The sequence below is a fragment of the Watersipora subatra genome, chromosome 1, assembly GCF_963576615.1.
Source record: "Watersipora subatra chromosome 1, tzWatSuba1.1, whole genome shotgun sequence".
Classification (NCBI taxonomy): Eukaryota; Metazoa; Bryozoa; class Gymnolaemata; order Cheilostomatida; family Watersiporidae; genus Watersipora; species Watersipora subatra.
Window position 1 is genome coordinate 46,215,178 of NC_088708.1, and position 27,828 is coordinate 46,243,005.

General features: G+C 36.6%; 1 protein-coding gene across 5 annotated transcripts; it reads left to right on the forward strand.

Moving 5' to 3' along the window:
* The first annotated feature begins 326 nt into the window (after positions 1-326).
* LOC137385939 (katanin p80 WD40 repeat-containing subunit B1-like) lies at positions 327-26,617 on the forward strand. Of its 5 annotated transcripts, none has more exons than XM_068072561.1 (20): positions 327-401; positions 944-1,011; positions 1,597-1,727; positions 3,480-3,597; positions 8,463-8,563; positions 10,631-10,672; positions 11,508-11,707; positions 12,813-12,884; positions 14,658-14,808; positions 16,857-16,910; positions 17,763-17,878; positions 18,052-18,528; positions 19,173-19,297; positions 19,440-19,490; positions 19,645-19,886; positions 22,375-22,515; positions 23,157-23,233; positions 23,719-23,793; positions 25,490-25,606; positions 25,878-26,617. In XM_068072561.1, the coding sequence occupies exons 2-20, from the start codon at positions 975-977 to the stop codon at positions 26,011-26,013; spliced, it is 2,463 nt and encodes an 820-aa protein (XP_067928662.1). In that variant the 5' UTR covers positions 327-401; positions 944-974; the 3' UTR covers positions 26,014-26,617. The 5 variants fall into 5 exon arrangements, with proteins under 5 accessions (XP_067928662.1, XP_067928661.1, XP_067928664.1 ...); XM_068072560.1 differs by lacking the exon at positions 23,719-23,793 and adding an exon at positions 23,851-23,925; XM_068072563.1 differs by lacking the exon at positions 23,719-23,793 and adding an exon at positions 23,851-23,925 and having other exon boundaries at positions 18,052-18,100; positions 19,177-19,297.
* Positions 26,618-27,828: the final 1,211 nt, after the last annotated feature.

The following is a 27,828-nucleotide window of genomic DNA, read 5'->3' on the forward strand; positions in this document are numbered from 1 at the left end:
TCCGTTGCATATTTCAACATATGTTACTGGATAAGTCCGGTTTCTTTTGTGAACCTTTTTGAGAGCAACATATTTTGATTAAAAGGCACACACTGTTAAAATAACTCTGTGTCAAATAATATTCGTGGTTTTTTTCAGAACCGCCCATTTGACAACCATAATAGTGATTTATACACAACAACAAGAATCCTATCATGGCCAAAACTCTACAGGCGTGTGGTTATTCTGTGTTTTAGGTTACAAGAGCTAGCACGTGCATTTGTTGTTACATTTCTTGAGCGACAAGCCAATAGACAACTAGAAATTTATCGCGAAGCCAATAGTGTAAAATAGACTATTTTGTGCGTGGTAGCGATATTCATGTCATTGTCAAAGGTTTTTGATTGTGTATACAAACTATAGTAAGTTATTATTGTCATTAATTTACATTGGATATCTTTATTTATACTATTAAATAATAAATAGTCACTGTAGAAATCTAGGTTTTTGCAAACTTTTCAAGGTGAAAATACGGAAATTTTCATACTCGCAAAATACGGTATGACTAATCATCATTACAAGCAATTAAAGTATAATTTTAAGATATTTGCTTTTGAGCCTCAATGCAAACCTCAATGCCTCAATGCCTCAATGCCTCAGTGCTACTGCACAGAAAGATATTGCACTTAAAAGTTCCCAATGTTTATATTTAAGTGCATTCGCGACTAGTTTTGCTGTAACATCATTGAGTCACAGGCAGAGACAAAATATTGATATATACGTCATGGGCAATTCTCCTTAGCTGGTTACTGTCTTGCCAACCTACTTGAAAATGACTAGCTATGCTATTGCTATATTGCCCAACTGTTGATTTCGATATAGATTGTGTTGCAAATCAGACATGTTGTTCTCAATGCAACCAGCAAGTATAACAGTAACCTCAGTTATAATATCTATGTCGTAGTTGATGGCTTGAGCTCACACAAAAACAGAGAATGTCGACAGCTTCAACCAAGCGAGCTTGGCGGCTCCGTAAGTATTTTATTTATAAACAGCAGTGCTTTAATGTAGTAAATGTCTGATGGTATCACAAATCATGTAGGATCATTGAAAGTTGTCTTGAACTGGAACCCGAATATTTGTAATAGATTTATTATTTTACAAAAAGTGAAAAAAATTGCCAATGTCAAAAATAAATAATAATAAGATAGAAAACGACTTGAAGTAGTTGCAATCCATTTGTATTTCTGTAGACACTTGAAAATACTAATTTGATATGAGACAGGCTTCACTTTATCTGTTAGATCAAATGTTGGATTGAATGGTTTGAATTGCACATAAATTAATTAAACACAGACCAAGCTGTAATTGCAGTCATAACAGTCTGCAGGCAAATATTCAAGTTGTTTCTTCAAGGTTTATCTTATGTTGTATCACTCTACCTGGTGTTGATGTTTATCCTTTTTGGCATTATTACCAGTTTTCATTTGTTTCAATATTTATGATAGCTGGATTAAATTTTTGTGATGATTAACACAGCACAAAGCTAGTCACGTCTGTGTTGTTACCGGCTGCTAGAAACTGCTAGCAAATATATGGATGAACTTTTTATTACAGAGGAATTTGTTGCTCATGGTGCCAATGTAAATTGCTTGGCTTTGGGCCACAAAACTGGTCGTGTTATGGTGACTGGTGGAGATGATAGAAAGGTGAACCTGTGGACCATAGGCAAGCCAAATTGTATTATGGTATGTAAACTAGTTGCCTCGCATTTTCTGCTTTAGCTGTTCACTTCCTTACACTTGAATCATTAATAGACAACTATATCAGTTATATTTACATGGCTGCCAATGCCTGGGTTACCATTCTTGCCAATTTAGAAGAATTCATTTGCAGCCAAAATGTCTACAGTATGGCTGCACTTTATCTTAGAATAGCCTGAGATCTTTATCATATGCTTCCTAAACAGCCGCTGTCCTACAAAAACTAATGGATCAGTTATACAGCTTGCGTCAGCAGGAATGTAGACCACTGCACAAATATTATTTTGTGTAGTACTTTCCGTTCAGTACTGTTTTCGCACTGAAAACACATTCTTTTGGGATTATGAATAAAAACTAGCAAGCAGGCATTGACAAAACTGGCATGATAACCTAAAGAGCAAATGAGTGCATCATGCATTTTTCTAATCTGGTCCGAATACTTTTCTCTTCACATTGTATACTCAGTCCTGGTTGTCAAACCCATCGTTTCCTTTAACGACTATAAATGTCTCGAAGCCATAACATTGATATGTCGTAGGTCCTGTCTGTATATATAACTTTGTATTGGCATTAGTGATCCTCAACAAAAGGCTGTTTTTTATTACACGCCAAAAGAAATGAGAAAACAGAAATCAGGATTTATGTGGCGAGTTGAACGAAAGTGTTTTAAAAGTTGGTAATTTTATAGTATTGCGGAGGAGTCAAGATAGTAAATTGAAGGGTGTAGCAACAGTAAGTTCATAAACTGAAACATACGATGGTGGATGTAGTACGTTGGTATCATGAAATAGAGAACAATGTTTTTGTATGTGTTGAAGGATTAATACAATTATTCTGGCAATAGTTAATGCAATATTTTCAAAACTGTGACACAAATGTAGAAACGAGCAAGTTTGAGATAAGGCAATACGTGTATGTTCAAAGATTTTGTGAGGTGATTGGTGAAAGTTTGGTAAGCTGGAATACGTGTTCGGTAGTACGCATGTCTTAGTATAGATTTCTGTAGGAGGAATTTCCTTTTTCTGCTGTCGATATGGTGAGACAGAAAAATATATCTATATCAACCCCATTGATCGGATGACTATGCATAAGGGTCTTACACCTTTTTGATTTGCAACTGATCGGTTTGGTCTCTGACAGTAAGATTGTCATCTTTAATTTCGGTAGAGAGGTGGGGCATCGTAGATGGCTATGCCATTAGCAAAGGACTTCAATCCTCAGATTATTGTAACACATGCATTGCCCATCCTTTGTCCAGCTATCGCTTTTCAAATCAATATTTTCTTTGAACAAAACTGTCGAGAACAAACACAAAGACTGGATTCTGGAGTTCCTTTAGCTAATGATCTGCATCTGTTATAATGAATGAGGATAACTCGCTAATTTCTGTTCAGTTTGTTCAGCTCTGCTCCTCATCTCTCACGGAGGTTGATAACCCTCGACGCTGATAAGGGATTACTTTTTAAAGCTCTCCTTGCTATGTTTCTCAGGCAAACTAGTTCAATGTTTGCTGAGAGTTATCACAAACATCGCGGTAGAGATAAATCTATTGTGACCTGATGTCTGTAGCTTTCTTTTCCGAAGACAATCATGGAAGAACAGAATACAATTTTTGTACAAAATATTTGCAGCGGTTTGTTAACAAATGCAGGCATTTGCTGACGTTCACGATTACAATCTCATTGCTTTATCTCGCGGCTCTCAGGATTCCTCAACAGATTCATGTCTGTTTTGCAGAGCTTGTCAGGCCATACGAGTCCGGTAGAAGCTGTGCGGTTTGGTAATGCCGAAGAGATGGTAGTTGCAGGTTCTATGTCTGGTGCTCTCAAGCTTTGGGACTTGGAGCAAGCTAAAAGTAAGTTGACTAGAATATATAAGGAATTCTTTTTTACTCTGCTCTGATGTGTAGTAGTGACTAGTAGGACAAATGGTTGATGAATGGAAGGAAATGTAATTGTGAAGAAGAAAGGGCAAGATACAATCTTGTTAGGAGGCTTTTGGTGTGTAAGGAAGAGGCGTATATCAATTATTTGAATAGTGCAGAGGGAGTAGTACATTATTATAGAAAGTAGTACATTATTATAGAGAGTAGTACATTATTATAGAGAGTAGTACATTATTATAGAGAGTAGTACATTATTATAGAGAGTATTACATTATTATAGAGAGTATTACATTATTATAGAGAGTAGTACATTATTATAGAGAGTAGTACATTATTATAGAGAGTAGTACATTATTATAGAGAGTACCCTAGGACACTTAAGTATTCGCCTCATCTAACTTTCGCGTTTTCGCGGAGTCATCTTCTCGCGAAAATTTAATGTGCGAAACTAAACTATCATAACGAACGAGCGAAACCGCGAAATTAAATAGCTTTGTTCATTGATAGTCCAAGAAACAAATGGCAGCAAGCGATCAAATTACATTATCGACCTCGCCCACACCATTCTACCTGCGGTTCACAATTACAAACTAGTCCCAAATTGAAATTTTTTTCTTATCGGTGAACCAGGCCAGTATTCCCTGGAGCAGCTGGCCGGCTTAGCCGTCCCAAATTTTTAGGAACTTTCTGCTGCTATGTACAGTCAAACTCGGATAACTCGCCCTCAGATAAAATGTAACATTTCATCTCAAACACAAGGTTAACTCGAACGGATTTGTTTGGTCCGTTCCCACGCAATGATAAATTGCTTCAGATAACTCGACTTCAACATCATTTATTCAAAAAGTTATTTGCCCAACGGCTATGGAGACGGTTTTTATTGCTGTAGAATATCACTTTATTCGAAGCCATAGAAACAAACATCAACTTTTAGTAGTTCTTAGGCATCATTATTATCATCATCAGTGGCAAAATATTCTTGTTAACGACCTTTATAAAGGTTTGCAAAATATCAAGTTTTACCAAACATCCGCGTGGTCATGTCCCATTGAAAGCGTGGAAACCACCGTGTGAACTTAAAATAAAATCGGCAAAATTGATCTTTATTAAAACGCTCAAAAAAAAAGATCTCTTTTTCTGAGCGTTTTAATTGCGGTCAAGTTTTGCCTATTTTAATTTAAAAACGTCTCGTCAGTCACATACCTAAAACAAAACTAATCTCAAAAAATAGAAAAATATTGATCATACTTTCCGATAAAATGTTTTAAAACTTCACACGAGAGGCTCGGCTGAGGCCCTACATAAGAAAAACCAATAGGGGGGCTTACACCGCCTCCCTCAACACCCCCAGGTGTTCATAACTAGTCGCCTAACATTAGCCGCCCCAACTTGCAACCGGTGAATACAGGCCTGCGGTGAACTGAACCTGAGGAATCTAGTTATGTTTGTTCCACTGCATTTATTTTCACATCACTATATTTTCGCGCTCACCAGAGCTGCGAAATTGAGGTGCAGTGAAATTTTACTCTGTTTGCTACTCACGAAACTAAATACTAGCGAAATATAAGTGTCCTAGGGTAGTACGTTATTATAGAGAGTAGTACGTTATTATGGAGAGTAGTACATTATTATAGAGAGTAGTACGTTATTATAGAGAGTAGTACGTTATTATAGAGAGTAGTACGTTATTATACATAGTATTACGTTATTATAGAGAGTAGTACGTTATTATAGATAGTAGTACGTTACTATAGAGAGTAGTACATTATTATAGAGAGTATTACGTTATTATAGAGAGTATTACATTATTATAGAGAGTAGTGCATTATTATAGAAAGTATTACATTGTTATCGAGAGTAGTACATTATTATAGAAAGTATTACATTATTATCGAGAGTAGTACATTATTATAGAAAGTATTACATTATTATCGAGAGTAGTACATTATTATAGAAGGTATTACATTATTATCGAGAGTAGTAAAATTAGCGAGTATTAGTTTATTAACAAAAGGCTGTTGATTTTTAGAAAAATGGAAATTAACAGATAGAGCAGAAGATTGTTTGAGAAAATAATACATTATTAGTGAGAGCTAGAGGGTGTTAAATAGATGAGATCATTAGAGAGAATGTTACGTCATTAGAGAGAGAATAGGTCTATAGAAATCAAGAGTTGTTAGAGAGAGAGCAGGAGGTTGTTAGAGAGAGCAGGAGGTTGTTAGAGAGAGCAGGAGGTTATTAGAGAGAGCAGGAGGTTGTTAGAGAGAGCAGGAGGTTGTTAGAGAGGGCAGGAGGTTGTTAGAGAGAGCAGGAGGTTGTTAGAGAGAGAGTAGGAGGTTGTTAGGAAGAGCAGGAGGTTGTTAGAGAGAGAGTAGGAGGTTGTTAGGAAGAGCAGGAGGTTGTTAGGGAGTGCAGGAGGTGTTCCTAGAGAAGGAGGTGTTTAGGGAGAGCAATAGTTTTATGAAGAGAGAGCAGCAGGTTCTTAGACAAATTAGGAGGTTGTTAGAGAGGGAGCAGCAGTTTTTTGGACAGTCGAGGAGGTTGTTAGAGAGAGCAGGAGGTTGTTGTTAGTTATTAGTACAGACAGTCTATTACTCAATCTATTATCTTTCTCAGCTGTCTTATCAAACCCCTGCAGAGCGTCTGTACTACTGCTAACTGCTGTAGCACGGCTCAGGTCCCAAGATTTTCTCGCGTGTGCATACTGGTGTCATGCGCAGACAGCGATAAACTCTTTCACTATATGCAAATCGCATTAACATCCAGATATGATTTTTTCCTTATTGAATTAACCATATGTGAGGGCGTAGCATTCAAATAGTCTATGAATCCGTCTCATTGATACCTGACATTTGCATTGAAACTTGAGAATAAAATGAATTGATATGCAGAGCGCATTCAGCTCAATATTGGCTCACTGTTACAATAATTCGTATTCAAACTCTCTTGTGATGGATGATTCCGGAAAGAGCTAATTGTTGAAGACTTTACAATTCTAAAGTCTATCTCCTCTGATCACTACTCATCTGTCATGTAACTGACATGCATGAAATAGAGTTAGCTGTTTCTTCATGCTTTCTATGCGTGTTGAAGCTCTCGGCACTCTTTGTTAGCCTTTATTATCCTAGCGGATGCCTAGCTTCTTTCTTATCCTTGCCGTCTTAACGCAACCCGCTTTACAAGCACCTGTTAGCACCTGTTATACTTTCGAAACCGTTCTCTAGATGTCAATAGACTGTACAGGAGTTGTGTGTTAGTTGTCATGATGCTTAGTGTTATTGAATATAGATCTGTTTATTTATGAGAATGCTGAGGATCATTTGAATATATGTAAATATTCTTTTGAATATGAGAGATGTTTAGCCTGAGAGAATGTAGGATTTGATTGTGATTTAAGCACGTAAATTTGACTTTGCCCATGAAAATGGCAATCATAAAAACCTAGGCTATATATACATATATATCTGTGTATATATATTTATGTGCGTGCTTGTGTAATTGTATGTATGCATGTATAATATGGAACCAAAGTGCAACGCTCAGTCTGTAGAAACTATACTACATTAAATAATATTATGTAGTGTAGACAACTTCACATGCAACGACATTCTTATGAACAGGCTAGTCAGTGTGACACAAAAACCACAGGCTGTCTGGATAATAGTATTTGGGGATTTGTGATCATGGAAACAGAATTGTATCGTTATTTCATGTTTGGTATATCCACCCACTGCCTGGCACCAGTCCGTGATAACTGATTCAGTTGCAAGCATCCATGAGCATAGAATATTCATGAGCATAGAATATCCATGAGCATAGAATATCCATGAGCATAGAATATCCATGAGCATAGAATATCCATGAGCATAGAATATCCATGATCATAGAATATCCATGAGCATAGAATATCCATGAGCATAGAATATCCATGAGCATAAAATATCCATGAGCATAGAATATCCATGAGCATAGAATATCCATAAGCATAGAATATCCATGAGCATAGAATATCCATGAGCATAGAATATCCATGAGCATAGAATATCCATGAGCATAGAATATGTCTGTATTGTTCAGTGAAGGTGCTTTGAAACACTATCACCATATTAACGGAATTCCTTTTCCATCCAGCTATGTATGGCTTAACTCTCTGTATGTCAGCTGATTATTGATCTATCTGTTAATACGATGGGATGGGCTGGCTTTGCTTGCGTATTTCCACTAGAAGGGCAGCTATAACCACTGCAGGGTTTAGTTTTGATAGGCGGTAGTTTTGATTGTCACATTTTCTGTGTACCAAGTCTTTGTATTAAGGTTGGTAGTATGTTTCTTCTCCCTTAATTTCGTGGTGAGTTTTGTTTGCCTCAACTTTGACAGGGAAGGTTTATTCAGCCAGGCATGTCGTAATTTGACCAAAGCTATTACCAGGACACTTACAGCTAACTGATCGTAACTCTAAAGGTTTGCCATTTTGTGCAGTTATACACCTAAAGCAAGGGATTTTTGTTGAGATCTTTGTAGTGGAACTGATGGATTTACTGTTGTTGACTCTACAGTGTTCTTTGTAGCCTCTGCTAGCGCTCCGTTCCTTGTAACCTCTGCTCATATGTTGTAGTAGTCAGTACCTTGTAACCTCTATTCATATGTTATAGTAGTCAGTACCTTGTAACCTCTACTCATATTTTATAGTAGTCAGTACCTTGTAACCTCTACTCATATGTTATAGTAATCAATACCTTGTAAGCTCTACTCATATGTTATAGTAGTCAGTACCTTATAACCTCTACTCATGTTGTAGTAGTCAGTACCTTGTAACCTCTACTCATATGTTGTAGTAATCAGAACACTTACCGGACATAAAGCCAACATTCGGTGTCTTGATTTTCATCCTTATGGCGACTTTGTGGCCAGTGGTTCCTTAGACACCAACGTTAAGGTAGGCTGTACGTTTCATCACCTGCCGATTCCTGCATTAAAGATGTGGTTGCGTCAAATTTGAGTTGATTTTAAAAGCCAGTCCTGCCATTAATGCTCAAAGTTCTACAACAAAATCAAACAAACTCAGGAAACAATTCTAAAATACATGTAAAACTTCTTGGTTCTTGTTCATGTATATTAGACATTTAGTGCTATATTCTATAGTGCTATATTCTATAGTGCTATACTCTATAGTGCTATATTCTATAGTGCTATATTATATAGTGCTATATTATATAGTGCTATATTCTATAGTGCTATATTCTATAGTGCTATATTCTATAGTGCTATATTCTATAGTGCTATATTCTATAGTGCTATATTCTATACTGCTATATTCTATAGTGCTATGTTCTATAGTGCTATATTCTGTAGTGCTATATTCTGTAGTGCTATATTCTGTAGTGCTATATTCTGTAGTGCTATATTCTGTAGTGCTATATTTTGAAGTGCTATATTTTGTAGTGCTATATTCTGTAGTGCTATATTCTGTAGTGCTATATTTAGTATTTTATTACAACTATACTAAGATACTAGATTAATGTTCGGCGTTGTCCGGGTAATAAAAGTGTTTGCACAAAAAATTATTTTTCTTTCACAGCAGTCACCATTCTAACTTTCAAACTTCACATCATGAAAAAAGTGTTTTGTGCAGGTCAAATAAATTAAGAAACAAAATAAAACAACTATAAAAGTGTTTAAATGTAAAATAATTAGCAAGTAATAGCTAAATTAAGTCTGTTTTGCTACGATTGCAATAAAAGATGATTTGATAATGATACAATTAATACGAACTGAGAAAACAAAATAAAAATCCTGAGTAGGTTGAATTAATAATAAGAATTCTTGCATAGAAGCGCGTGTGTTTGAGAAAAAGGTTACTGTTCCAGCAGAAGATATCCATCAAAACTTTGAATACGATGATACAGGTACCTTTCGATACTAGTACAAATGAGATATCGGATACTTTGTCATCAGCTAAAATTTGATCACCTATCTGTTCAGCGCCATTCTTTTTCACTGTAACTTAAAACAAATAACGGGGTATAACGCTGAACTGAGATAAAGAGCGAGCTAGCATCGTATCTCTTTCAGGCATTGTGAGAGGGATTTTGGCAAATAGCATATCAGCATCTTCATCTCGTTGTAATCAGCGCACCAACCACCAAATTTCAGTAGAATTGTTTTGTTGATTTGATATGGCGGAAAAAGTCAAAAAAACTTTCGTCTTCGTATGGCAAAGACGAAAAACATCGTGTTCCACTTGGTAAGGCGAAAAAAATCGTATAACATGCTCATCGTAACCCGAGGGTGCACCATTTAAAAAAATGCATGTTTAGTGTGTGCAATCGTGAAAAGGATATACAGTATATGGTAAGAGTGATGGGTGTGAATGGCTTAGCTTTATGGTTACGTGTGCTTGTTAGTAGACTTGTAATTTGAGTGTCGTGAGTTCAAATTCACTATGAAGAGGATTTTTCGTTGTTAATACATTATTGTTATGCTAATAATATAATACTAAGGAGATATTTGCTTTATCTGAAAGCTTTCAAAGATTAAAAAAATATGTGGAAAATATCATATGATTAGCAGATCAGTTCTAGTATAGCCACAATCTACTCATAATACATACATGTACAGTACTTCTATATTGTTTTGTACGCTAATAATATATAGATAAGTAATACAGTGAATTTATCGAATATTAATTTCTTTTAATATAGTTTTATATTAATCCTTCACCTAGTAATGCTGAGATATACAGTAGTAGAAAAGTATCTGTCTGTAATAAGTCACTCAATTCATAGCCCATCTCTTTTCCTTAGTGAAACATGTCTGAGAATGTGTTTAACCTCTCATCCCTTTCTCTATCTCCCTCTGTTTCTAGTCAGTTTCAATGTTTGTCCTGTATCTCTGACTGTTATTATTCACATCTCTCTCAAATTGTTACCAAGTTTTATGTAATCATACCACCTGTAGGCATGCCTCACTTATCCCATGCAATAAATATTTCTGCATGTTTTAGCTGTGGGACATTCGCAGGAAGGGCTGCATATTCACATACAAGGTAGGCCAACCAGGTTTTCTAGCCTTCCTTTGTCTTATTATACATGTACCTGCTCGGCAGTCACCCGCTGTTCCAGATGCAATGGATGATTACTACTGCTATGTAATGCTTTATCAAGGACCTTTTCTATGGGTTTTTTATTTTCTCCCACGCATGACATTCAGTTACATATTAGGCACATTGAACTGGTCAGCTGTTTTTGTCACCTCATCAGTGCGGTGTTAAAGTCTGTTCAAATTACAGCAAAGATAAATCTGTTAGGGCGTTGGTTTGTCCGTTGGATCACTATGGTCATTTATTGTGTTGAAATATTTCACTCTGCTTTTTGTTTCTTATTGGTGTTCAGATATTGTATATAATCATTGAATGAACTATGCTAACAGGAAATTGAGAGTTGAGTCTTAAATAAAAATGCTGTGTTCACTGAATTTTAGCTCAAGTTTTACAGTTTTGTTCACATTTGTCATCACTTGGAAAAACTCTCAGTCAGCCATTCGATTGGCTGATATTTTTGGGCTCACAAAAGCATATGGTATACAAAAGGTCTCTATGGACGACGCAATGACGGTGTCAAGAGAGTTGTGCTCTCCTTCTACGAATTGCTAAAAACCTTAAGCTATCACACCTGGTTGTATACTACACTGTGGTATTGCCACTGTCTCTTTCCTAAAATTGCTGAGTGCCTAGCTAGGAAGCTAGCACATTCCATTTTCCATGAAGCCTGCTGGCCTTGAACCAATAATAAAGCTCAGCCTCTACCTTCTATAGACAAATATAGATAGCAGAGTCATGGCAATTATGTAAGTATAGCTTCTCCTATTAACCAATTATCCAGGGTCACAGTAATGGAGTCAACTGCCTAAGGTTCTCTCCAGATGGCCGTTGGGTGGCCTCGGCGAGTGAAGACTCGACCATCAAGATCTGGGATTTGGCAGCGGGTAAGCTTCTTGTCGACTTGAAGCAGCACGCTGGGCCAGTCAACAGCATGGAGTTTCACCCGAGCGAGTATCTCCTTGCTTCCGGCAGCAGTGATCGGTTTGTAATAATTTGTAGTTGATTTGGTTTGCTGTACTTAACTACTATTGTTTAATTGTTAGGCGGTTCAGTGTCATAGCATTGTTTTTCCGGTATCATATACTCGCTATTCTACCTTGTGTTGGGGCCAGAGTTGGCTGATTAAAATTAAATGATTAAAATCATCCTAAAATATCATGTTTGATATATTTTCTTCAGAACTTTCCCATCTCAAAGGCTGATCCTCAAAAAATGGGACTTATAGAGGGTCTACTGTGAATATGAACTGCACAACTTGGTCATAATTAAAATTGAAACAACTTTTAATAAATTAAAGTGATGCAAAGTTGTTTTGTTATGTTGCTAATGTTTCATGTGGCACTTTTCAACAAAATAAAATAACATTATGTTAACGGTTATGAAAAAAGCTGGTAATTGGTGTTTTCAAAAAGATCCAATTTAAATTAAAAAAACCAATATAAAAATCATGATTTTTTCCAACCCTGGTTGGGGCTAGTTTACCACCCCCAAACCGCCTCTGATTGCAAATATGCTATTAAAGCTAACTTTGATATTAATATATTATATTATAGGATTATTAAAAATGTTTTCAAGGAGCTCAGATATATGTTATCTTTTGAATATTTCTAATGGTTTGAGTTATCGGTTGGTGTGCCTTCACTGTGGCACGAGCAGTCTTAACCATGTTGTCAGCATAATCGGCCAGTCTACATTTATTAGATAAGAATTCAGAGCATAACTAGCTTTATCTAGTTAAAAGTAGCTCTATCTAGCTAAATGTAGCTTTATCTAGCTAAATGTAGCTTTATCTAGCTAAATGTAATTGTATCTAACTAAATGTAGCTCTATCTAGCTAAATGTAGCTCTATCTAGCTAATGTAGCTCTATCTAGCTAAATGTAGCTCCAACGTATCTCCACACTTACACTGGAAACTTTGTTTCATCATTCTATATTTGGAAAGTGAGGCAGCATTTAGTAGAGTGGCAGCACATGTGGGCTGTCGAGCTCTCTATCTTCACCAAGTCTTAGCAATACAGCTTAGCATCAGGAATAAATATTCTGTTACTGTCTACTTTTAAGATAGTCTTGTGGCTTGTGTTGCAGGTCGATACGCTTCTGGGAGTTAGAAAAGTTTCAGTGCGTTGACTGTACAGACTATGATAACAATGCTATTCGGTGAGTCATCAGTGTGAGTCATCAGTGTTCAGTTCCTCTGCCCTACTTTTTACCTAGTCCCATCAGTGTTCAGTTCCTCCGCCCTACTTTTTACCTAGTCCCATCAGTGTTCAGTTCCTCCGCCCTACTTTTTACCTAGTCCCATCAGTGTTCAGTTCCTCCGCCCTACTTTTTACCTAGTCCCATCAGTGTTCAGTTCCTCTGCCCCACTTTTTACCTAGTCTCATCAGTGTTCAGTTCCTCTGCCCCACTTTCTACCTAGTCTCTATTCTGCACTGCGTGTTTGGTTTATGTACCATTCAAATAGCACTCTATGTTTTGTTTAAACTTTACTAGAGCGACACTAGTCTGAGTTAGTTTTTGCTTCTCATCAGAAGCATGATGGGGTGATGTGGGTCTCTGTAACTATAGTGAGGTGTTTTGACAATGCACAGTTCCAAAGGCCATTGATATAGTTGTATTGTTATTAATTCACTTCCTTTCATTCCTCGTGCAACAAGTAAAAACGTCAACCATGTACAAGACTTGTTAAAACGGGGCATTATCACGGTCAGAAAATTTATGCCTTCAAACCGTAGTATATTAGGTTCATTTTTTAAGCAACAATTATGCTTCCGAAAATTAAACAAAACATCACTGTTCATTCAATAGAACATAATGTTGATAAGGTATAGTCAACCAAACAAGATGTACGCTATGTAAACATGTAATACTGTTGTGATTTTGTGAGTCATCCTTGAAAATTAACTCTCAAATTTTAAGCCAAAATATTGCATATAGACATACCACAAACAATATTTCTGACTGTTTCTTCCATTTACTGTAAAACCTCTAATTGAACGCCATGGCATTTAAATAGAGGTTTTACGGTACTCATTTGTGTTGATTTATTGAACTTATCTGCTCTTGTTAAGCAACGAGCAGATAACTGAGATGTGATCGAATTACTATATACAGTGAAACTCGGATAACTCAAATTTCACGGGACCGAGCAAAAGTTTTCGAATTACCAGAGCGTTCAAGCTCAAGAGCACTGTCACAAGTGCATGTATTTATCAGTAGATACATGTACATTTACAAACTAATGTATATATAAATCAAAAGCATATATTGCTTGTTGCAAGTTAAAGGGCCTCTCGTGTGAAGTTCTAAAAAATTTTATCAGAAAGTATAGATATTTTTCTATCATTTGAGATTTGTTTGTTGTTCTAGGTGATGTGACTGCCAGGGCGTTCTCAGGTTAAAATTAGCAAAACTTGATCGCGGTTAAAACGCTCAGAAAAAGACATCTTTTTCTCCTGATCATTCTAACCAAGATCAATTTTGCCAATTTTACTTTAAGTTTATCCTAAGGTGACCTCGTTTTTTCTTGTTTGCGAAGGGCCATCGCAAAGCAGATGTTTGGTAAAATTTGATTTTTTGCAAACCTTTACAAAAGTCGTTAACAAAAATATTTAGCCAATGGTGGTAATAACGACGCCTAAAAACTACTAAAAGTTGATATTTGTCTCTATGGCTTGGAATAAAGTGATATTCTAAAGCGATAACAATCGTCTTGGTAGCTGTTAGGCAAAAATCTGTTCGAGTTAATGATGTTAAGGTCAAGTTATTTAAAGCAATTTATCGTTGCGTGGGAACGGACCAAACAAATCCGTTCGAGTTAACCATGTGTTCGAGCTATCCGAGGGTGAGTTATCCGAGTTTGACTGTAGTTAACTATACATGCTATACATGTACATACAGTTCTACACCAAGCTATGATCATATTTCCAGATCAGTTGTATTTCATCCTGATGGAGCATGTATATTCGGAGGTTCTACTGAACTGCTCAAGGTGTACGGCTGGGAACCCTCACGCTGCTTTGATTCCGTCAACATGTCGTGGGGGAAGGTAGCAGACATGGCTGTCGCGCAGACTCAGCTGGTTGGTTGTTTTATCTTGTGTAGAATCTTAATATTGTATCGATAACCCTTTTTCAAAAAACTTCTGTTTAAATCCTGTGAGCAATTTGTGTTAAAGTTTTCTTAAATTTTGCGCTACGGCTGCAAGTTTAATGCCACCAGTTTCGTATCCCTCAGTGCTATGCATTTGTATCCCTCAGTGCTGTGATACGCATTCGTCTCCCTCAGTGCTGTGATACGCATTTGTATCCCTCAGTGCTGTGATACGCATTTGTCTGAAAACTCATTGTACCTAGCTTTAGATGTCCATAACTCTTTAGTGGGCAACTTGTTCTTTAAAGTTTCCCTCCCTGTGGGCGAATTTATTTCGAAAAAAAATTGTCAGTATGTTTTACGTTCACTATTTTAGTCATAGCTCAAAAACCATTTCTTTGATCTTCATGAACCCATGAAAACTGACAACTTTATGATAATGATCAATGAAAAATTTTCTATAAAATTATATTATTAGTGACTAGATTACATAAATATACAGTAGACGCTCCTATAACATATACCTCCTATAATGTAAATTCCAGATAATGTAAAAATTAATGTGAAGTTTTTGCTTCCTACTACGTAAAAAATTCCATATAACGAAAAATGTCAAGTTGGGTGAGTTTTCAAATTCAGATTTTAATGTTAGTTTATCTCGCCGTACTTGCGTGGAAGAAAAACCGCCGTGCGTATAGCGTTATGTATAACTTTCGCGACATTCTAGTTTCTCGTAATAGATCATTAACTGTGTCGACAAAAAGAAGAATAAGATAGCTGCGCAATTGTTCATAAATACAAAGGCGATCGATTGGTTCAGGTGTTACAGCGTCGGTCTACCAATCTGAATGTGATGAGTTGGAGTATCGTCGAAAGTTATCTTATATTCTAACCTTGACCCCCTGGATGCAAATAGACGACGGCCAGGTAGAACCACTTTTTATAATAAAAATATTTTTTTGTTTCGCCTTATTGTAAGTGTTCAAAATATTTGTTATTAGTCTTTGCAGTCTTATTAGTCTTATCAGTCTTATTAGTCTTATCAGTCTTATTAGTCTTATCAGTCTTATTATTTTGCAGAATAGAATTTGCTGTGTAGAAAAAATAAGAAAATCATTGTAAATGAACGTCGAAAATGTGTAGTCCCCATCCACTTGTTGTAAAATTATCGCAATCGTGGTCTATAAAACCAGTGAGATTGTTTTTAAAAAGCAGAAAGGTTGTCGATGCAAACCAATAGTGCTGCAGTTACGGTTCAGCCCACAAATTAAAACAGTCGAGTCAAGTTTTTCCTTTTGCATGGACAAAGGGTTGAGTTTGGAAAGATCTTGGAACGGATTAGGCAATTTACATGTATTTTATTGTTCTTATAGCGTAAATTTCCCATAACGTAAACGTTCCTGGAATGGATTATTTACGTTGTAGAAGCATCTACTGTATATTAATTTTTTGAATGAATCAATAACATTCAAATCATCAGTTCGCGGTTTTCATGAATCATAAACTTTCTTCGTCGTTAAGTGTCATAGTTGGTTATATTAAGTACTACTGTTCAATAATACTCTGCGTTTCACCATAAAACCACACCGACCATCTTTGCATCACAAGTGCCCATTCTGGTTGTAAAAAATGTGGATAGCTCTGCATGACAAGTTGTTGTGATTATCTCTGCCTACATTAACCTGTTGCTACATCCGCATCTTTATTGGTACTAGGCCACTGTAAAGAACATGTATGCATGTATGTGAACATAACTTCTCGAAAGCATAGACAGTTACCTAAATTCCACTGGGTTAAATTGGTATCTAGAGTGAATTAGGCTTTACATAATCATGACAGTAAGCAATATATTTCTAACTGATAGTTACAAAAGTTTCTAGTTTTACCAAAGAACGAAGAGGACAACATTATTATGTTCACTAAGAGACACTTGTCGATAATTGTCGCATTCCTAAAGAATATCGCAGGCCCAATATCCTATAGCCCCAATATATTTGTTTAGCTATATATGCAGACCATTTTATTTTCTGACTGCAGATTGGTGCCTCCATAAACCAAACCACAGTGTCTACCTTTGTCCTTGACCTTACGGTGAGTACATACATCTCTGCCCTATTCTCACCTTTAATCTCTTTATTCACTCACTTTTTTATTTACTGCAATGAATGTTGGATTTAAAATGCAAAACTCTTACAATTTCACTTTGCGTCAATGTATTGTGTATCTTTACATTGTTACCATTCATGTTTGCTATTACTCATGGTTAGTACGATAGCATTATTTGAGCAATGGATATTTTCTTTTTTAATGTGTGTAGTTTTAAACAAACTGCAAGACTCTTTTACAGCTTAGAGCCATGCCGGTTGCAAACGGCTGCAATTAGAATTTTCTATTTAGCCTTAGTTCTAACACAATTAACTGGAACAATCAAGTCGGTAAATCACAAAATAACTAACAAAGTAAATCAAATTATTCTTGTAATTGCATAGTTCGAAAAGGTTAACAGTATGTTAAAAAAATTAAATACTGACCCGTGCCTCTATTTATTCACTCAATACTCCGTTACAACAGTACCGTGCATTGAGGTAGAATTCTATCAGACTTATGTTGTGTCATCAAATTTGAAACCAAGAGATTAGCGTCACATCACCACTTTCCCAACCAGTAGGCCTACTCTGGACTGCTATTGGTCAGGCAAATAGGCCTGTGGCAGCAAGGACCAACGATGAAACCATAAAAAGAATTACGCACCCATTTGCTGAGCTAAACAAGTACAAAGCTCAGTGCGATATTAAAATAAATTTAAATATAGTCATATCAATCAAGTCAAAGTTGATTTTGTTATTGGTAGGTTGCAATTCTAAGAAATGTACTATAATGTGTGTGCATCCAAATGTTCTGTAAGTCTCGAGTATAGGTAGACTTGTACACTGGTGGTTGCAGAGAGTTGCCCCGATTGGGGAGGTTCCTGGTACCCCTATCCCTCCACTTTCTGCGAGCGGTCGAAGAAACTTCAACCACGAGCGTCCGCCTACAACCTCTACAATGCAACAAATTCCGTGAGTAATATAACCTATTATAGCACCCATCTGTTGGTTAGTTTTTGCCGCTCTTCCGCTTTGGTGTGTCTTTGCAGTGTGACTCTCGCTCTGCCCTCTCAGAGTCGAAGTTATGTTTGTAGCTACCTAGATGTGTGTGATATTTCTCTATCTCTTCATATCTTATGATTTAGCGACCAAAGACCTGGTGTAGCATCAGTCCCTCGACATATCAGCAGGCAAGTAGCTCACAAGGTTTATATTGATGGCATGGGCAGTGTACCTAGCTCCCCCTCTGACACTCTCAGGGACATCCTTGGATCTCGCTCTAACAGTCCTACGCTTAGCAATCAATCCGCTAGTCCTGACCTTTTAAGAAAGCGTCGTAGTCACTCATCGCGCGGTGATGACACCCGAGCTGCTGTCAGACCGGGAAAAAAGTCGGATCTTCGTCGTGTCAATTCAATGCTTGCTATGCCGAGTGATCGTAATGGTGAGCGGGTGCGTCCTAGGCTCACTCGCAGTTCTAACCAATTTTTGCAAAGGTCTCAGACTATTACCTCACCAACTAGTAATGTTCATGCTGTAAGGCGACGCAACAGATCTACTGTCAACAGACCCAAACGCTTAGAGAAAACATCAAGCGGAGCTGTAGAGCTGATCAGCATGCCGTAAGTTGAGGCTCGCTACACTCACAATGGCGGCAGCGCACAACTTAGCCTTAGACCTTAAGTTCTACTTGTTGCGCTGCTTCCTCTGTCTCTCTCTTCTACTCACCCTACGAAAAGTAACTGGATGGGCCTTCCAATTTCATTCTTTTACTGTCTCTAACCAAAGCCTAAAACACATATTATTTTCACTGCCAATCTCTCGCTAATACTTATTTTGCAGTTTTAAATGTTGCTGATGCGCATAGCAGCAATGCATTGTGGTATTGCATGCGAGTCCTGCACTAATTACTTTGGTATTAGCGTCATTTATGTTGCTCATCAGTGCCAACCCTATGATATAGTGGTTGGAACATGGCAAATTGCTCAAACACAGTATTGCATGCTCACTGTTAATGATTTTAACCTACTCACATTCCGTTCTACACATCAACAAGGTTTAGTTTGTCTGTAAAATACAGATGTTTACCAGAGCACTGAATGGTAAGTATGCGAGAAATTTATTTTTAGAGTTCTTTCCAGTGACATGGTGCCACTCAACTGAGACATTCTACAGATCAATTAAATTCGGTTGTTGTTTTCATACTTCTGTGGTGCAGCAATATGTAACCTGTCAGGCCCTATTCCTCAGCTAAGTCATTTTGCAGGAAGCCTGCGGAAGAACCCGAGGAGCCTGGACCACCTGAGGATCCAGGGGAGGACGCGACATCCACAGCCGATGTTAAAGATCCGACTGAATATGCGGAGATATTTAAAGGCAGCACTAAAGTTGGTGAGAGAAGATGACTGCTTGTCTCACCAACCTCTGTTCATCTATCCATTTCACTGCATTTCAGCCACGTATCTGTTGGATTAGTTGAAGTTGAAATGATCACAAACTGCGTAATTCCTTCAGTCTCTTTTGTTTGTTTCAGCTCAGTCACCTCCACGCAAAATTCTGCCATTTCCTGCTCCTCAGGATGACGGTATGTATCCTGGTGGCTGTCTGTTCTCTTAGTTTATCTTATTTTGTTTGTTCTTGTCCTTTATAGCAAGAGCACTCTAGTCTTATCCTAGCTTATACAGCGCATCTATCTGCTTTTTTGGCAGTCTTCACTCATCCTAACTAACTGCTTGTAGACGTGAATAAACTGGCAGGTGACCTGCAGTCGGCATCACCTTTTCAGCCACCTTCCCACTCGCCAGTTAGTGACACAAATAATAGAGGGCAGAGAGCGCCTTCCGAATCCGTCAGACAATCAGGTGGTGAAACATATAGAGGAGCAAATAGAGCACCTGCTCCATCCAATCAATCTAATGCTCCTACTTCTCAATACCCTCCGTCCAATCAGCCTGCTTTAGATCCAAAGGATTTTATGCCTGTAAGTAATGGCTTGTGAAAATGTTACTCTGAACATTTAGTTCTCAGTTTGAAAAGTTATCATATTTAGTTGTTTGTTAACAAACAAGCACTGGTTACAGATGCCAAGATGGTTTGAAACTTGAACAGGTATGTTGGCAGGTTATGCTCCAGAGACTGTTGTTTTTGAAATACAGTCAAACATGGATAACTCGCCCTCGGATAGCTCGAACGCACATTGTTAACTCAACGAATTTGTTTGGTCCATTCCCATACAATGATAAATTGCTTTAGATAACTCGAACTGAGCATCATTAACTCGAACAGTTTTTTTTCCCAACGGCTACCGAGACGGTTGTTATCACTTTAGAATATCACTTTATTCACATATAGGTAAACATCGACTTTTAGTAGTTTTTAGTAATTTTAGTAGTTTTTAGGCGTCATTATTACCACCATCGGCAGAATATTTTCGACTTTTTTAAAGGTTTTCAGAAGGTCTAATTTTACCAAACATCCACTTTCCGATGGTCTCTCGAAAGCAAAGGAAAGCGTGGAAACCTTCGGATAAACTTAAAGTAAAATCGGCAAAATTGATCTTGGTTAAAGCGCTCATGAGAAAAATATGTTTTTTTTCTGAGCGTTTTAACCGCGATCAAGTTTTACCAATTTAAATCTGAAAACGTCCTGGCAGTCATATCACCTATAACAACAAACAAATCTCAAGTGATAAAAAAATATCTATACTTTCTGATAAGAAATTTTTAAAACTTCATATGAAAGGCCCTTGCAACAAGCAATCTATGCTTTTAATTTATGTATAGTTTGTATATGTACATATATCTACTGATAAATACATGCACTTGTGACAGTGCTGACTGATAACTTGAATGCTCTGATAACTCAAACACTTTCGCTCGGTCCCGTGAAGTTTGGGTCATCCATGTTTGGCTGTAGTTTGTATGTATAGAAGTGACCCTTCCAAAACACACAAAAAGATATCTAAGCTTTGTCTAGACTCTAGACTATCTGGTGTAATGCTCATGGCATTGATATCAATAATAATATTTAAAGGTTGACTTGCAACAAAATTCACATTACAGTTATTTGGTATCAAAAGATTCACCATGTCTTACTCTGCTGTGTTGTAGGCGCAAAATATGTGGAAATGTGATTACAAGCTCTTAAAAGCTAAAAAACGAACAGTTAATCGCCGCCATCACGAGACTGTCGTAGATTAGAATCTCTTTCCAAACGGCTCAAATGGGACGTAGTTGTACAAGATGGCTTCTGTTTACACTTTCACACAACCTCATTCGTCGAAATATTTTCACAAATATACTTCACGCATTCAATAAAACCATGTCTATCAATCTTACGCGTCTATTTTATCGTCATTGTAATGCTGTCACTTTCAGCACTGATATCTCAAAACCTACCGTAAAAATTCGTTTAATTTTTAAACCTTAGCTGGAAGGAGTATATATTATTGTCTGATGAACATGACCAGCCTGTTGGTCACCTGTGATAATCGAAAAATGCTGCAGAACTTATTCGTGAAGTATGGGTCACATGATCAGATTACGACTAGACGATTAGACCAAGCCGAAACAAAACTATAAAGTAGCGAGCATCTATATTTGATACGGGGTCTTCGGTAAAACCCAAAGTGTTTATCATAAACTAGTGCTACGAGAAGTTTTATATTGTGCCTTTTATTGGCCTTTCAATTCATATGAGAACATCACGTGACAAAACAATAACCAAATGTAATCACTACGTCAGAGAAATAAACTGATTCCAATCTACGGCGCTTTTCGTTCTTTAGCTTTTAAGAGCTTGTAATTACATTTTCGCATATTTTGCACATACAACACAGCAGAGTAAGACATGGTGAATCTTTTGATACCAAATAACTGTAATGGGAATTTTGTTGCAAGTCAACCTTTAAAAAAATTAAAGCTTACGTTGGAATCAACATGATACTCTCCTATGCATATCTGCCTAATTGTTAATTATCTCATTCCTTATTTTATTATGTATTGGAAACCAGGTTCAGTACGATAGCAAAGAGCTAAATTATGCTACATTTTTTACAGCTCAGACAACTCCAAAGTTCTATGTAGGATATTTAGGTGAATCCAATCTTTCATTGAGTTTGATGCCATGGCGATTTATTAGATGTTAAGTTAGTGAAATGCTTTTAGTTTTTGTTTGTTCTGTGAAAGGCAGATTACGGACTTCTTCATGTAGTTGTCTTCTTTTGTTAAAATGTTTTTCATGTAGTAGAGCAAATGCCAATGATTTAAAATGTTCATTCTATTACTTTAAAAGGCTGTGCAGTTGTATTGACATCTGTAGTATCAGTTTGCTATTTCAGCATTTATTGAATTATTACTAATATTTATCTATTAAGGTTTCCATCAAATACACAAATGCTCTTACCAATGCCAAATACTAGATGTCATACTGATGTCATACGGTGTATGATAGTACATCTGGTTTTGTAGCCTCACCAACCTGTGGTGCTGGGGGACTACGATGCCCTCGGAATGATATCCAAGGGACACAGCTCAATGAGTGCGAGTCTTTCTGCTAGAAATAAGAACCTGCAGTTGGTTAGAGCCATGTGGTCATCTGGCAATGTTAGGGTGGGTATATTATGTTCCTCGCCGAGCTCCCATGCTCAATGTTCCTCAATTCTCAGGGAGACTCGAGGAACAAAATTAAAACAATATTTGGCTCTTTGAAAGCTTTCTTAAACAGGAGTGCCTGCTTTGCTCAAAGGGTTTAACGCACGTATTGACAGTGACACTTTTACTGGGTCGGTTTAGATATGAAGTCAAATGCTGATCTTTCTGCTCAATTTTTATAAGAGCTGAGAAACAACAAGTTTTTGGTTTTTCTTTAATCAATGATTTCAAAAGCTTTGCTAGTTTTACAAGTTTACAAGACATAACATACGCAGAGATTTCCTATAAATATTGCTACAAAACTCTAACATCCAAAGTTACTCCATTCCAATGATTTTTTTGCGTGTCAAAACCAGCTTGTGTTGAAGTAAATTTTTCCATAAGAATAGGCTGCACTTGTTGTTGATTCATTTTATCTTTCAAAAACCTTTACAGCAAATGTTTCAGGTCAAACCTTACGATCACTTCTACAGAAAATTTGTCAACATAGGAAGTAGTTTTAACAATTACGCAATTATGTGTCTCGTAATATTCAACAAGCGACATATTTATACATATACACGCGACATAGTTTATATTGACTATTTTCGAAATTACAGACAGCCCTGGAGTCAGCGGTTCAAATGCAGGACAATTCTGTGATAGTTGATGTACTCAGTGTTCTCAATGATAAACCGTAAGTTTGTGAACTTCTAGGCTGGTGCCAACTACAAGTATTTTGTGTCGCGTCATAAGATGTCCTTGTCATCGTTTATTGTATTAAGATTGGTTTCCACCCAACTATAGGTATCGATTTATGATATAACCACTTGCATTAAAACCATTTTCTGCAGAATACCAGTATAAGCATTTAAATTTTTTTAAACAAAATTCCTTTGTGAAATCAATTATTTTAGCTGTTCAAGTTTCTTTTTTTTTCTGTTGCGTTTTGCCAACTGTTAAAAATTATTCTTGTTGCTCTACAAAATGCTTCAACCTTGCTAAAAACGGTTTATGGTGCAGCTGAAGACTTGTTCTGCTACCTCTGATATTGTGAATGTGGCTTGATGTGATGTCCTTCCACTCAGTGTTACAAAGCTTACTGAGGATTTAAGGCCTGCATGATCTCTACGTGTTCATTGCAAATTAAGAATGTTATAACGGTTCGGTTGTCTTTTGCAGCACGTATTGGAGTTTAGAGGTGATAGACCTGTTACTACTTCCTGTATATAAATTGCTCACTAGTAGATTTGAAGAGTAAGTTGTACATCTATCTGCCGCATGTCTTTCTTATTTATTGATTGTCAATTCCAGACAGCTTTGGAGTCTGGATGTGGCGGCCATTTTGCTTGCGCACATTAAGAACCTTGTTGTTAGCAAGCATGAAAGGTACTGTGCTGTTACCTACTGTGTTGTGAGTGCAGTCTTTACCACTCAGCTTATTTTTGTTGCTATAATAACCTTTAGATTCGGTAACAATTCACTCATTCGCTCCTAATAAGTTTATTTCCTGCAACCAGAAGATTTGCCACTCATATATGTAATGTAAAGCTTGTTAGATGGATGTGTGCTTTTCATTTAGCTGCCATGCACTGTGGCTTTATTCCACTATAACCTTCTCACCCCTTTGTTGGTTTCTGATTGGTTGATAATATTCTCAAATCATTTCCAGTTTTTTTGTTGTCTTTATTTGAATCTATAATTATATTTCTCAAAGTTTGTGTAAGTCCAGTTAGAGATATTAAAATCTTGGAAATTACAATTCTGCATTATGATTGGTTTGAACTCATGGATATTGCAACTGCAAGTCTTCAATCCATGCACTCTACCACTGAGCTATACAAGGCATATTGATCAAGGGCACTATCATACGCAATAGGCTAAATGACGTATTACTTTAGCATTGCGCTCACGCGTTACAATGCCCCTGTTATTAAATATTTTTCGTAACTCTGGGAAACACGGTGCTTTTTCGGTATTTTTTCGTTAGGGCAAATTCTTTTACCACATAAAACAATAATTTCTCTCGAAATTAAAATTTGGTGATTTGTGTACTGATTATATACGTTATTAAGAGATATACGTTACTCGCCATGGCGAGTTCAGCTGTCTCCGTTATAGTGAAAATGGATGCGAAAATGAATAAATGATAAAATTTTAGTGAAAAGTTTCAAGTTTACTAAAATACATATTGAAACTTTTTTAAGCATGTGTTTAGTAAACTTAATTGATTTAAGTTAGATTCAGCGTTTATGTTACACGTCTGTCTCGGAGGTAAGAACTCTCCACGTAGTACATTGTAATGTTATATTATTTTGCAGATCGTAGCAGCAAAATGCACTAAAGCCATTGTAGGTACCTATAGTTACAAAGGTTAACATATTATTTTGGTACTATTTTTCAATGGTGATGATTTTGACTAGGAAGTGATTGCATTAGATAGTTACTATGGGTTTTTATACCACTCTATGTACGTCTATAGCCAACGTCGCATGCCTATTTTCGCATGCGAAAATTGGCATGCGAATTTTTGCATGCTGACACTGAAATGAACTAAAATCGTAAACTTTTCATTGTAGTCATAGTAAAAGAGATTATATTTAGCCGTTACTTGATAATGATTTCACATTTACATTTAAACACCTTTATATTTTTATTTTTTCTCTTTATTTCAACGAAACACTTCTTACAAATTATAAAGTTTGAAAGCTACAGTTGTTTGACAAAGTTTGCAAACCTTTACAATTGTTTCAATTATCTCTCTTAATTTTATTTCAACTACACAAAAAACTTTTCTCATGATATGTAGTTTAAAAGTTAGAAAGGCAAATGTTGTTATATGTTAAGTACAAATAAATTTTCTGCCCAAAGACTGTTTTATTACCCGGGCAACGCCGGTTAGTACAGCTAGTATGTGAATAGAAATATTGTAAGTTGAGCCATTCTCTTTTAGTCACATTCTTGTCGCTGGACTATCTCTCAAGGTTATACTTAAGACATACTCGCCTCTGATTCGTCAAAATTTGTCTCCACCCTCTAGACTCGGTGTGGATATCACCGGTGAAGAAAGGTAGGTGACTCTCCTAACGCAGAGACTAGGACTGTAAAATCTGTTCAATTATGTTAAGTGTGGATCCAAATTCAGGTTGAAGCTTTGAACTTTTCTGGTGTCAAAGGCAGCTCAACAGATCTGAGCTCATGTTGATGAGATGTGTCTTTTAGCCAATCACATTCATGAGTTACCCAAGTAAGCTTTTGCTAGAATGGTGGAGCTGTTGTTAAGTAACATGTAAAATCCGATGACAGAAATTTCTTCTCATGTTGTGTCCGTTTGTCTCCAGGCACAGACGCTGTATGACTATCTACAAGCAAATGCAAGAAATTCGTCGGTTAATGGAAGGCAAACACTTTCAAAAAGGAAAACTTGAGAATACCTTCAAGGAAATACAACTTCTAATCAATAGTTTAGACACATGAGTCGTTGACATTAGGTTGCATGCTATTTAAATTTGTTGACGAACATCTCATATAATTACAGCTGTCGGACATTAAAAAAACTCGTATTACATTTCTTTTTTAAATTTGCAACAGCGTTATTTATTGGACTTTCTTATAGTTTATCTGCTGTGTTCTTTTACTTTCTGTTAGTAAGCCCATTGCATTGCAATTGGCCATCAGTCTCATTTGGTTAGATAAATATTTGTTCTCGCTATTCTAGTTGCTTCTTTTACTCGTATCGAATCATATCAAATCACTCTCGGAGCCATTGGTTACAGCTCTCTGCTCAATATAGATTACGAGTCTGTGTGTTGTGATGGATTTTTACCTGCGCTTATCTTTAGGCAATCACAGTTTGTATATACCATTAAATTTAAAACGTGCTGTGCTGCACCAGTAGATTTTCTGTTCATGTATTTGTTGCCAGTTTTAACTAGTAGATCATTCATTGCACTCTATTTAAAGGCATTCCTTCATTTTTTCAATAGTTTTCATAGATATTTAGGGTGTTAATAAGTATGTTTGAGTTTTTCATTGATCATGTTTAAACCTGTTTTTCCAATAAAAACTATTTTTGATGGCACACTGTTTAATAGCCATACAAGATGAATCATACCATAACAGTTTAGCATATTTTCATTATGTCTCGGAACATATGATTACAGAAGTTTTAATACTACAAATATGTCAAGAGGCTACAAACTATGCTACCAACATGTACTACAAACAATACTACAAATAATTATGTCAAATATGGTACCCGATTAAAAAGCCAAATTTACAGTAATTTGGTATTGAAAGACAACATCTCTGAAAAAACTATTTTATAGTTTTTTCAGAGATGGGTTAAGGGTTAGGGTAAAGGAGGGTCACCAATTTTGAAATGGTATAGATATGATTTGACGGCCATTGTCTCAGCATGTCAGGTCAGAGGTTTCCAACATCCAAGCACTCTTATTATACTCTGGGTTGTTACTAATTAGCGCTCAAATTATCTGCAAATTATTGTCTTTTTATGAGGCTAACAGACCAGTTAAAGAACAAGATCGATTGCTTTGTCATTTCGGATTGAAGAAGCATTCTATTCATGATCAGTTATTTTTCTCATCAGTGCATTCTACTAGTTTTTACATTATAGTTCACAATTATTTGGCTGGAGAGAATACAATTTACTTTAGTAGCCTGGGATTCTTCTGAATTGGCTGATAGGCGATCTGTGACTGATAAGGTAATGTTTAGAATGATTTACTTTAGTAGCCTGAGATTCTTCTGAATTGGCTGATAGACGATCTGTGACTGATAAGGTAATGTCTAGAATGACAAACTACTGATTGATCAAGCTCTTAATGGTAACATCAAATGAACTCGCATAAAAATTTACATCTCAAACAGCTTTTAATAAAGTCAAGTTCACAGAGCTTGAATATGAACATTGGCATGTTCAGCTAATGCCTGTCGTATGATTGTAATAAAAATATTTGGCATGGCCAAACTTTTTGGCCCAGAGCTTGACAAACATAAAACTTGATGGTGTCTCAAAATGCCAACAGATCAAACTGTTAAACTGATAATTGTGTAGATTTTCACCAAATATCTAAACAAGTCTTTATGTTGCTAAATGTCAGCTAGTATCTCGAATATCACTGATTGTGCAGTTGACTACTTAGTCGAAAAAGTCATGCCAACTATTCACCCAAATTAAGCTGGATTCTGCAAAGGGAGCTATTCATTATGTTAACCATATGAAAAAGGCTTGGCGATGACGGCAATAAATTCTGAGTAGAATATCATATT